Raw genomic sequence first — 12,234 nt, forward strand, 5'->3', positions numbered from 1 at the left:
TGTAGATGGAGCAACGGTGAAAGACAAGGTGGAGAATGTTCACTCGACTCGATATTTGCTTTTGGGGTCCGAGGAGAGAAAAGAAGAAAGAGATTCCGAATTCTCGGGAATTATAAATAGATATCACCATTGCTCGGAGGATAAATGATTATAGGAGGAATGGTAAGGGGGGAATGCACGAACATTGAGCAAAAGAGCGCGGGACGCGTCATCCAAAGGCCAAACTCACACGGGATGACGTTGAGTGAACACCATGGTCTACGGGCTCGGGGCGATGTGCCATTTGCTTTAGGCGTCCTATTTGCAGGCTGCTGTGCTGCCCTTTCGTGTGTGTGTGTGTGTGTGTGTGTGTGTGTGTGTGTGTGTGTGTGTGTGTGTGTGTGTGTGTGTGTGTGTGTGTCAGTCAGTGTGTTTCTTCCATAACTCCAAAACCATGAAACCTATTAGCCTGAAACTTTGCATGCATTCTAGAAACAACAAGAAGTGCATGAGTGAAAATTGGGTGTTTGGGTTAATTAAAACATCCCTTTTGAAGATAATTAACAGCCTTATATAATTACATCACACCGGGTGTAGTGGCGTGCGCCTGTAATCCGGCTACTCGGAGGCTTGGGTTGGAGGATCGCTTGAGGACGGGAGCTCTGCTCTGCGCTGGGCCACGCTATGAGAGGGTGTCGGGCAGCCCGGAATCATGGCGAAACCCAATCCTTATCCCTGTGTCGTAAGAGGCGACCAGGGTTGTGTCAGGAAGGGCATCTGGCGTAAAACCTGTGCCAAATCAGTATGCGGATCATAACGGATGATCCGCTGTGGCAACCCCTAACGGGAGCAGCTGAAAGAAGAAGAAGAAGATATAATTACATCCTTTATCAGGCGATCATTGGCCACCTCTCTCTTTGGGGTCTTCAGGTGTAACTTCGCTGGGGTCTGAAGCTGCCATGTTTTTTGGCCTGCTCAATGTCTTGCCTTGACTTGGAACAGGCCGCAACGATTTTTTTACCATAGCTTTTTTTAATTCCACTTTCCTCACTCATATTATCGAATACCTGCTCATCATAGCTAAGAATCGTTGTGTACATCGCTTTTGTAAGCACTATAGTTTTCAAATTAGGAGCTTGGAGCGATTTCATGCATTACATGATACGATTTTCCATGATGTACTCTCACGGACTAATTAAAGGATATCATCAAAATATTATTTCAACTTTGAAGATCGGATATCGTCCGGACTCGCATGTGTCAATCTGGAGTAAAATCTGATAAATTAAAGAAATAACGAGTCTTATAACTAAGCCAATATACCTATTTACTATAAGCAAGCAAGGCTGTGGTCCCTCCTTCTCCATATAAACACAAGAAAAATGAAATTTCCAAAGCATTAAACTTATCTTTTTCTATTATTTGGAGAATTATATGGAGTGAACAAATGATTTAGAAACGTGCTAAAATTAACCAGCTTCATTGAGCTATATGATTGAATGCATTCGCTGCTAAATCTCACACCCTGTCCCCCAGAGGGACTGCCTATTCATAGCGACCAACAGATCTGCGTCTCTATGTTCGGAGGTTTCGTGAGGTGCTTTTCAGGGAATCAAAGCAAATCTGGTGAAAAACGGATGTTTTAAAATGAAGTTATAACATTTGCACAGACCGTGAACCGATGTACCACGTGACGCGTGCACAGATGAGCAGGCAATGTGGCGGATTTTCTGAAATGTCTATTTCATGGGCGATTGAACTTTGCAGTCTCCAGGGTTGTTCTACATTAAACAGCAACTCTTTTGTAGATAGTCATTATTTGAACGATTTCATTTTATTTATTTAACTGCTCCGGGACTCTGAAAGAGAAGAACTGAATTTCTTCCACAGTTTACCTTGAGTTGACCTTTCATCTTTTAACCTCAAAAATAGTTGCTTTCCCAATTCAGTGATGGCATATGCAAATCCTGTTCAACTTTCAAGTTAATAGGATGTAAACTGATGATTTTTCAGTTGAAAATTGATTTTAGAAGTTTGACCTTGAGTTGACCTTTCTCCTTTTGACCTCAAAAATCGTTGGTTTGTTTGATAGCAAAAATAGTTTGACCAAGGAGATTTCAAAAGACCTCCAGGATAAAGTTGTGGAAAGGCACAGATCAGGGAGGAGGAGAAGAGATTGGGACAATACTCATATTGGGAGCGTTGGTTCTGCTTAAGCAGTCTCCTTGGCTATTGGGTACAATCCTGGACGGGTCATCACTCCGACACAGTATACTAGCATGCTGGCACTCATTTTATCGTCCTCGGAAGGATAACAGGCTGAGTTAACCCCACCTGGTATTAATTCAACAGCTGATCGGGATTTGAACTCAGGACCCAAGGATCCAAAGCCCACCACACTAACCATTAAGCCAACACCAGGCATACAGATCAGGGGATGGGAATAAAAATATTTCAAAGGCCTTGAATATCCCTTGGATCACAGTCAAAACAATCATGAAGAAGCGTAAGGCATATGGTCCCATGAAGACCCTGCCAAGATCAGGCTGTCTCTCCAAATTGGATGACCAAACAAGAAGACTGATCAGAGGCCACCAAGAAGCCAATGGCAACTTTGAAAGAGCTACAGGCCTTTATGGCAGAGACTGGTCACTGTATGCATGTGACAATATTCAAATATGTGTGCATGTGCATGTGACCGCGTTGTCACCATATGAGAAACCACACCCGGAAATGGTGCCAAGCTGCTCTCTGGGCAGGAAACATACGCGAGTTATTCATGTGGCAGTATTCAACGCTAGGGCTCGGAAAGCGCCATGCAGCTTCTTTTCACGAGCGAATATGCTGACCGTTCCTCTCTTGCACCAGGTCCGTTCACCACGATCGCCCACCTTCCTCCTCGACCAAACGACGAGACGATTTCTGAGGTCCCGTGATAAGGCCACAAGGCATGCTCTTCTTCCCTCTTCAGAAACGTACATGCTTCACGATTCAGCTGAACAGTCAATGGCTAGCGTTTTGCTCCAGCGCGCGACCAAATTCGTCTCAGCACGAACATGAGAATCGTGCAGCCTTCTTCACCGTGTCGAGGGGAAGGCAGTGAGCTAGAACCTTTTGCCTCCAATTGTGTACCTCACACAACTCTCCTCTCCCCCAAACCTTCTGACCTCACGTCCATCCATCATCCACCCCCAGGGCTGTGGTTTGCTAGTTGTCATTCCTGCCTGCTTGGAACACTCGGCTCGTTTGTTGTTGTTTTAAGGACATGTTCCTTTTTGATATCATGCATCTCCGGTCTTGTAAATGCAAAAACATAGGAAAAGGTCATGGCGGCAATTACATAGTGGGAGAAAATGACTTTAATCCCTACCTAATTAACACAGCACAGTCCCTGTGCGGAGACATGCAACAACTTAAGCTGACACTTTCCCCACTTAAATTACATTGAGATGTCTTCTGCTCGTCCACGGACTATGCTACTCCACACAATCCTACCTTTACTATGAAGTTTCTCCATCTACCCCACAAAACATAACAATATTATCTCATACATGTTGTTATATAAATGATATTGTTACGAATTTGGAATTCGATTGCACACAACATACAGGTTCCTTTAGTCAGCTATGTCGATAAGTGCTTGTTCCCTAGATAGCTCACCTATTGTTTAAATGTTTAGAAATCGATGAGTGCGCTGTGTTATTCAATTCAATAGTTAGCGAGCGATCACGAAACAATGGAGACGTCCCTCCCCCTCTTCTGCGAAGAGGAAAAAGAGCCCTCCCGTCCCGTGATTCATGACGTCAACAACTCCCACCTCCCTCCCACCCGTGGTTGAGCGGGGGATGGAGCAGGAGGGGATGAGTCACGCCAGGCGCGGGGGAGGGGCAAAGAAGGATAAAGAGGAGATCCTTTCTTTGTTCGTGGGGGGGGGGGGGGAGTCGTCGTTCAGCAGGCCGTCGGGTCCTGTTTGGCTTGGGTTAGGGTTGAGGCTTTCGGAAGCTTTTTGCTTCTGCTGAGTAGTTGTTCAGCAGGCCGCTGGGTCCTGCTTGACTCGGGGGAGCTTTTTGCTTTGAGCTGCTTTGTTTGGAAGAGAGTTGAGCTAGTCGCTCGGCTCGAGCTGCGAGTGGTGGCTTCTTGTTCTTGGTTCGTGGAGCTCTTTGTTCTCCGTTTGGTTCCTGGCTTGGGGCGACTCATCGACCTCATCTTGGAGGTGGTTCCTCAGGGAAGTGGCGCATCGACGGGAAGGATCGGCGTCTCGTCTCACCAGCACATGTGAAGAAGCGCGGGAGGATTCGCTGGAGTTCGGGAAGGATCGCGGCTCACGGCGATTGGGTCCAACTCGCTCTCGCTGGAGCCCGGGTCCGAACAACCTGAAGACCACACGAGGTGGAGAGGTTCGAGATAGGTCCTGGGTTTCAGCTCACCTGTCCTCTGAGCTGGAGCCCGTTATCAAAGGCCTCAGCCACCATTTCTTGGGTGTGCGTGCGTACGTGTGTCCGTGGGTCCATCTAATAAGTAGAGAATTGTTAAGTGCTTTGTTTGCTTTAAATGTTTGCATTGCATTTCGTATAGTCGGTATAGTTCTGCTCTTACGTGCTTCCCTAGTTCCCCATTATTTTTAATAAATACCCCAATTGTTAAATGTTTTCAGCTCGTCACGTCGATTCTTTCATTGACTGAGCATTTCGTGTGTTGGTAGTTAGAAAGCCGTTGGTTTGCCATAAAAGGGGGACATTTGGACCGACGGTTCTCGGCGATTAAGCAGCTCGGAATCGCGCACGGGACAGGCTCACCTCAGCCGTTTGTTCCGTACGAGTTCCGTCGAGGGTGGAATACCCCGGTAGTTGGATCACGTGGGTATTTAGGTAAATTGAAGATCGGCAATCGACCCTACCCCACGTGGTCTGCCCATTGGCGTATTTCGGTTCTTGTACAAGGACCCATCGACTCGGACTTATCCGGGCGGCGATCTATATTCCGGGCGATTGGTCAGGCCGACTCGACTTGCGGCTCCGTCAGAGCGGTCGGCTCATAGCTGACTCACCGGACTGCACCAATATTTTTGTGGTTAACTGTAATTTTTTTGATCAGCAGCTTCAAAGGATTTATCCAGATAGCCTGATTGCAAACACGAGTGGTAATGATTGTACAGTTGCTGCATATGTGGATGTGTTGGCTGGAGTTGAACAGAATGATTTTAGTATAAGTATATATTGTTTCGTTTCTGGGGGTAGATGGAGGAATCTCATAGGAAGATGTGATTGTTTAGTATAGCATGGTCCGTGGACAGGTAGGAGACATCTCAATGTAATTCAAGTCGGGAAAACTGTGAGCTAAAGATTGTTTACGTGTCACCACACGAGGGGTGGCGGTGCCTCGATGAAAAACGGTGCCCAGCTGATGATTCGGGCAGTTGGTAAATCAGTAAATTGCTTATAAGTTAGGTTATAACTTCAAATAAAATATCTTTTGTAAGTACTTACCAGTACATAGTACATCTGTGTTTGTGTGTTTATATATGCGTGTTTGGATATGTGGATGTGTGGTGTGTTTGTGTGGCGTGTGTGTGTGTGTGTGTGTGTGCTGTTATGTCTGGCTTTCTTCTTGGGACTACAGTGCAATAATTGGTCTTTATTTTGAATATGTTGGGTAATGTTATTGACATCCTTTCCATTTCTGCTTCATTGGAATTTTTTTTAATGTTTGCAAATGTACAGTATTGTGAATAAAATTGTTTTTTGTTTTTTTTAAATGTTGAGTTTGTACAAATTCTCATTGATGGCACCATAAACAAGTATAGGTGTCCAGCAGGCAAAGCTCAGGTCCAACGTTTTGAATTGAGTGCTCTTCATCTGGACCTGTAATGTGCATGCAACGTGTGCTGGGTCCTAAATACCTTTTCAACAAAACAGGTGGGGGGGGGCAGGGAGGTAGGAAGGCATCATGTGACTGCAATGTGCAGATGGTGAGACTTCAATTGTGTCATCACTGTGTCTGCAATCTTTCATACTTGGTCTATGAAAGCATGAATACCTTTCTTGGCATTCATTAGATAAATTTGTGAAGTCAAACATATCTGGTAATCTGGCACCTTCTAGTTTGTTCTGCTGACAATTTGAAGAGTCGGCATCATTGTCATGTGGGTTCGATAAACATGATGAGATTCTTGAAGACCAGGTGGAGATAAATCCTCAGATTAACCCATTAATATTGAGTTAAATTAGTTTACACACCAACACATTTTTGCTTCTTCAGCTTACTTGCTTTTAAGCTTAAATTAGAAAGGAAGCAACATTTCAAACATATAATGCAATGTTGGAACTTCTTTCATAATGTTTCACAAAACGATAGTATTGTTCAATTGTTAGACACCAGAACAATATGTAAATTAATGTTGGTACTATATTAGAGATATAACAAAATGTCCTTCAGTACAATTTAATTAAAAAGCAAACCTGATGACATTTGAACTGCTTTGCCTTCAATAAAGATTTATTTCAACCCTTTTCAATGCCATGATTGATACAGATGGTTATATTTGACAAACGTTTGGAGATCCTTTCATATGTATTTGTAAGAAAACTTCTATTTGTAATAAAATTACATATTACATGTTTTTAATAACAGAAAATGTTAATGTTTTGTCAAACTGAACAATGTACATTTATTATTCATCCGCTGTCTTCACGCTAAACAAACTACAAGGGAATGAACAAGCCAAACATGTTGAAACTAAAACAAAAGTTGTTGAAGGAGATAAGAAGAAACGCTCTTGCAATTGTCTTTAACCGCAGCCAACGCAGTTTGACTTGCAAAAATCACAAACCGATTGATCAGCCATCACCGTGGACTTGTACGTCACCTCGGTCCGTTGTGCTGAAACACAAAATGATTGGTTTTAAACTACATTTTAATTTGGGATACCTGTTATATAACAAAACTTCCTTTATCGTGCGATTGGAATTTCCAACAAGAAAAACCTCATGGAATAGTTCTTAAGAAAGCAACAATTGTTTTCATGCAGCAATGCAATTTTCTCTCATATCTGTCCGATTTATCAATTTTAAACTGAACTTTTCAGTAAAACGTATCCCTCATTACAATTAAATATGTGCCGTCATTTTGATTCATTTTTACGCGTCCTTTACTTTTTGCATATTAGTTTTTCAAAATGTTCCCAAATGAACCCTTGGCCCAGGATGTAGGAAACACAGCAGGTTCAATTATATATATATATATATATATATATATATATATATATATATATATATATATATATCATATATATAATTATATATCATAATTATATATACATATATACATACATACATACATACATACCATGTCATTTGCCTTGTCATTAACAATGTCATTTTAACAATGAGTAAAATAAAATTCCATCAAGTATGAGAGCTCTACAAACAATTCTGGGCCTGACAAATAATTCACAGATGCATTTTTAGTCATTTATTTCATTATCAGGATAAATTTATCTCACAATCAAATCATCACAAAATGCTTATTAAATACAAAATAGAAACTATGATGCCACATGCGTAGCTCATTGGAAGTACTTACTGGGTTGATAATAGTCATATATCATGACCGTTGCATCTTTAGTGTTGCCAACAGAATTAATTCTCTCTGCTGGGATCATCACACATGTGGTGTTTTGCACGACCTATGAGGAACAGTTTTTTTTTTTAATATGTTGTCAGGGATCTCATATAACCATATTACTTTCAAAAGATATCTCAGTGGTGAACTTAAATGTCCAGCCAACCCATAAAGTCCTGGATGTTTTTTTATAAATGCATGATATCAATGCTTCAACAAAAACGTTTAGTGGAAAAAATCATACGTGCTGGCAAATGATGAAAATTAATGGACAGGTTGAATTTCAGAAAGGTGACATAAAACAATTAAATCATCAACATACAATCATGTGAGTAAGTTACAGGTAATATGATTCATGTCACAAGACAGGAAAATGAGGTTAAAATTTCAAAATGAGATACGTTACAGTGCAATAGAGCTCAAGAAAGAGAAGCTACTTCATATGAAGAAGCATTAATTAGCAATATGTTAATCTTCAAAAGACTCACCTCATCAAAATAAAGGCTAACTTTGTTGTTCTCAACCTCCATACGCTTCACACTATCCGGCTTCTGAAAATCTTTGCTTGCAGAGAATCCACTCAACATGTTAACTTCCAACAGCACCATGCCACTTTGGGGCTTATCTTTTCGACTGCACACAAAACAGGAAATGGGCAAGTCTACATCAGGCCCATTACTTCCACCCATTTTTCCAAGCTTCCAAGATGCTTATTTGCACACCTGTCTCGACCATCAAATAATGATGCGATTGGTTATCCCAGATTTATGTTGCCCCACCCCTCCTGAAGATGAATTAAGATCTGAAAAACACAATAGCCAATATGATTACTGATGATGAATGCTACCTACTGGTCCAAAACCAACTGAGCATGTCTTGAGTTGATATTGTTTTCTTAGCATTGTTACTGGGATTGATATTTCATTTTTTTCTCTCATGATACGCAATTCATTATACACCTGTAAGTTCTGTAAACCATGCATTTTTTGTGTTAAAAATCAAGGCTTATATAAAAGTGAGGTAATAGAGGGAAACAAGGTAATGTACTGGCAGTGGAGCACAGTTAAACACAACAAGCAAGGGAATGAATGAACAGAGAGTGAGGAGAGAGAAGAGGGAAGGAAACACTGCAACCTCCAAGTAAGAGGGTTGGGTAAGATTAGTGGAGGTAGAAAAGATTGCAGGTCGAGATGAAAGATGATAAGAGATGGTGGTGCACCACCAACTTGAAGCCCTGGAGAGAAGAGTGGAATTTATCCATCCCTAGAAGGCTGTTTCAAAAACAAGAGAAACTAGAGAGTTCATAGAACACCTTACCCCAAGCAGTCTTGAGAATAAAAGACATGGGGTCTGAAATTTGATTGGTCAAGATGATGTAAAATGCGATAATATTTTGTCCAAGTCCTGCTAAACAAAAGGTTTTTGAAAGTTCCGAGAAGGCGATTTGTGTTCCAAAGTGTTAAAGTATATAATTCCGTTGAAATAAAATAAATATTTTAAAGGTTATAGAAAAAAAAAGTTTGGAAGTTTACCACTGTAGATGGATGCAGAGTCTTTTGTACCACCTTATTTAACACATTACATTAGTTATTTGTACCTGTTGTTTGTGTCTTTTATGACATCCTGAAAATAGTAAGTTTCCTGTTTGGAATGATTTTGAATTTTGTTTGATTGCCAGACTAAAAAAAATTACCATACTCTGCGCATGCACGATCAGGATGATATTCCACACGATATGCCAAATTCAGAGCCAATGTCTTTTGAAACCACGATTCATGTTCAAAATATAACTTCTTCTCCTACTCTCCCCTTTATAAGGGGTGAGGTCCAATGGCACCAAGCTTCTGCCCTGCCTTGACCACGATACTCCTCCACCTCTCTCTGTCCTCAGCCAACTCTCTCCACTCTCCAACCACCCCTCCCTTACGGATATCCATCCTCACACAATCCTCCGATCTCAACCGTGGTCTACCTCTCTCCTAAGTTGCTCCTTCAACCTATCCACTCTCTTTGCCATTCTCTCTTCCCCCATCCGCACCAAGTGTCCAGCCCATCTCAGCCGGCATTTCACCAATCTCTCTGTCAAACTCATCTACACACCAATCTCCTCTCTCAGTTACTCCACCCTCCTTCTATCCAGCCTCTTCACCCCTTGCAATCCTCCTGACCGAATTGTTCTCGCAAACCTGCAGCCTCTGTTGTTGTCTCTCTGTCAATGCCACCATCTCTGGACCGTAAGGGTCAGTCGGCATTACACATGACATCAGAACCTTCCCTTTCAATTGTCTTGATATCTTCCTGTCTGCCATTAATCCCTTCACCCTCCTCCATGCATTTGTACCCACCTGAATCCTCATTCGCACCTCTGTCTCAGACTTACCATCCCCAGTCACTGTTCCTCCCAGATACTCAAACCTATTTCCCTGCCTGATCTCCTTCCCCTCTAACCTGATATTAATTTATTTTCTCTGCTGCTCAACCCACATCATCTCAGTGTTCTCCATACTCATCTTCAGCCCATGCTTCCCAAATGCCTCCTTCCACTCTCCCAGTACCTCCTGCATCTCCCGCCTACTTTCCACAACGACAGCCAGATCGCCCACATACAGAATCCTCCTCATACTACTCCTCAACCTCACCTTCCTGCTTACCAGCTCCATCACCATGATAAACCTGAGTGGGCTATGAGGGCTTCCCTGCCTCAAACCGATGTTCACGCTGAAGTCCTCAGACATCCCAAGACCAACCAAAACTCTTCTCTTTGTTCCATTGTACATTCCTTTCACCAACATAACTTGTGCTTCCAGCACTCCCATCCATCTCAGTGTCACTATCAACATCTCTCTTGGGACAGTGTTGTAGGCCTTCTCCAGGTCCACAAATCCTACTGTCATCTCACATTGCACCTCGAACCTCCTCTCCACCAGCTGTCTCAGTGCAAACATCCCATCCATAGTTCCCCTACCCTTTCTAAACCCCTTCTGCTCTTCTCTGATCTCCATATCCACACTCTTACTTATCCTTCCATCCAGAATCCTCTCAAGCACCTTCATTACATGACTTAGGAGCGTAATAACGCCCATGTAACTCACCGGATGTTGAACATCGCCCTTCCCCTTCTATAATGGCACAATTAACCATGTCCTCCACTCCTCTGGAATTGAACCCTAAATTATCATCTCTGTACACACCTCATCAATGCCTGGCACTCTTCCCTTCTTCATCCTCTTCAATGTTGTCCACACTTACTCCTCTGTTCTCCATGAACTCCACTTCCCCCTCTAGATAACAGAGTAGCTCCGGCTTGCCGTTGCTTCTTTACCAGTTCAACAGCTCCCACACCTTCAATGCTGCCCCCCATCTCTGTCACTAGCCTCCTGTCACCATCCATAATCACCCCCCCACCCCTCACTTTTATCTCCTTACCATCCTCATCCCTGTCATGAGTTAATTTATATATCATATTCCTCCCACCATCCTCTTCCAACTTGTTGTACACCTCCTCTTCCATATCATTCCTCACCTTATCCACAGCTCTCCTTGCTGCTTTCTTCTTTTGTCCATGCAGACACAGCAACCCTGGATCCAGCTGCCTCGCCTTGTCCTTGATCTTCTCTATCCTCTTCCAAACTTCCTCCTCTTCACCAACTGCCTTCACTACCTCCTCTGTCTACCATACCTGGTTTCTATCCCTCGACGATGCACCCTTCCTGACATCCTTCCACACAAAACTTCTGCAATTCTCCTAAAGGCCTCTCAGTACCTCTTCCACTCCTCCAAACTTTCTGCTTATTTGCTAAGTTGTTCATACCTAGCCCTCAACATCTCCTTGTACTTTTTGCCAACATTCCCCCTGAACTTTCCCCACCTAATAATCTTCCAACCCCAGCTCTTAACCTCCCTCCTTTTCTTCATCCGAACTACAAACACCACATAACATTAAATTGAAATCAAGTTTTTCCTCAATCATAAACTGAGGCTTGAAGACAGACAGATAAACAGACAGCCAAAGTGAACCAATTGCTTTACCCTGCTTTTCGTGTCGCATGTGCAGGGCAAAAAGAGGAACAAGAGTTGAGGTGTGCTGAATACCTGTATTTTGGAAATTTAGCTAGGAGAGGTTACTAGAAGAAGGTGTGGCTCTTGGTGGAGTATCTGGGAAGGGTGGAAGCATTGAGAGGGAGCTCGACCGGAGAAGCGGTTGAAAAAAAAACATTTTGTTAGTTTGTGGAATTAAGTTACTCTTTGCAAGATTTACTGTTCACTACAATAAGTTACTCTTCAAAAAAAGGAAACAATTTGGAGAGGATGCTGTTCTACTGGTGGGAAATTCTCAACATTTTATTAAATTACCCATGTAATTGTCCAGTTATATGAAGTTGAAGAAAGTGAGGTCTGTCCAAACTCCATTGGAACAAAAACATCACAAACTTGGAATTACCTTGTACAGATGTCCACAGAAATGTGGTTCTTGTCTTTACTGCCATCATATAGACTCACATCAAGATTAAACACCTCATTCTGCGCAGAATCATCAGTCTCGGTTTTCTTTCCAGGATCCACATTGTACAGCACATTGAGCTGGAAGTAATCACCAAAAATTCCAAATTAAACCTCCCATTCACCAAAATATTT

At 42.5% G+C, this 12,234-nt stretch overlaps 1 protein-coding gene across 3 annotated transcripts in view; it reads right to left on the reverse strand.

The window, feature by feature from the left end:
• Nucleotides 1-6,453: 6,453 nt before the first annotated feature.
• LOC147026377 (CD109 antigen-like) overlaps nucleotides 6,454-12,234 on the reverse strand; it is a 129,361-nt gene continuing 123,580 nt past the window's right edge. For all 3 annotated transcript variants that reach the window (XM_085881760.1, XM_085881761.1, XM_085881758.1), the window contains exons 31-34: nucleotides 12,041-12,180; nucleotides 8,088-8,232; nucleotides 7,561-7,663; nucleotides 6,454-6,858 (exon numbers count right to left, since the gene is read on the reverse strand). In XM_085881760.1, the coding sequence (XP_085737886.1) occupies nucleotides 6,767-6,858; nucleotides 7,561-7,663; nucleotides 8,088-8,232; nucleotides 12,041-12,180 (480 nt within the window). In that variant the 3' untranslated portion in view covers nucleotides 6,454-6,766. The remainder of the gene's footprint in view (nucleotides 6,859-7,560; nucleotides 7,664-8,087; nucleotides 8,233-12,040; nucleotides 12,181-12,234) is intronic.

This window comes from Eptatretus burgeri, chromosome 5, assembly GCF_056783735.1.
Source record: "Eptatretus burgeri isolate ZD-2024b chromosome 5, Ebu_testis_v1, whole genome shotgun sequence".
Taxonomy (NCBI): domain Eukaryota; kingdom Metazoa; phylum Chordata; class Myxini; order Myxiniformes; family Myxinidae; genus Eptatretus; species Eptatretus burgeri.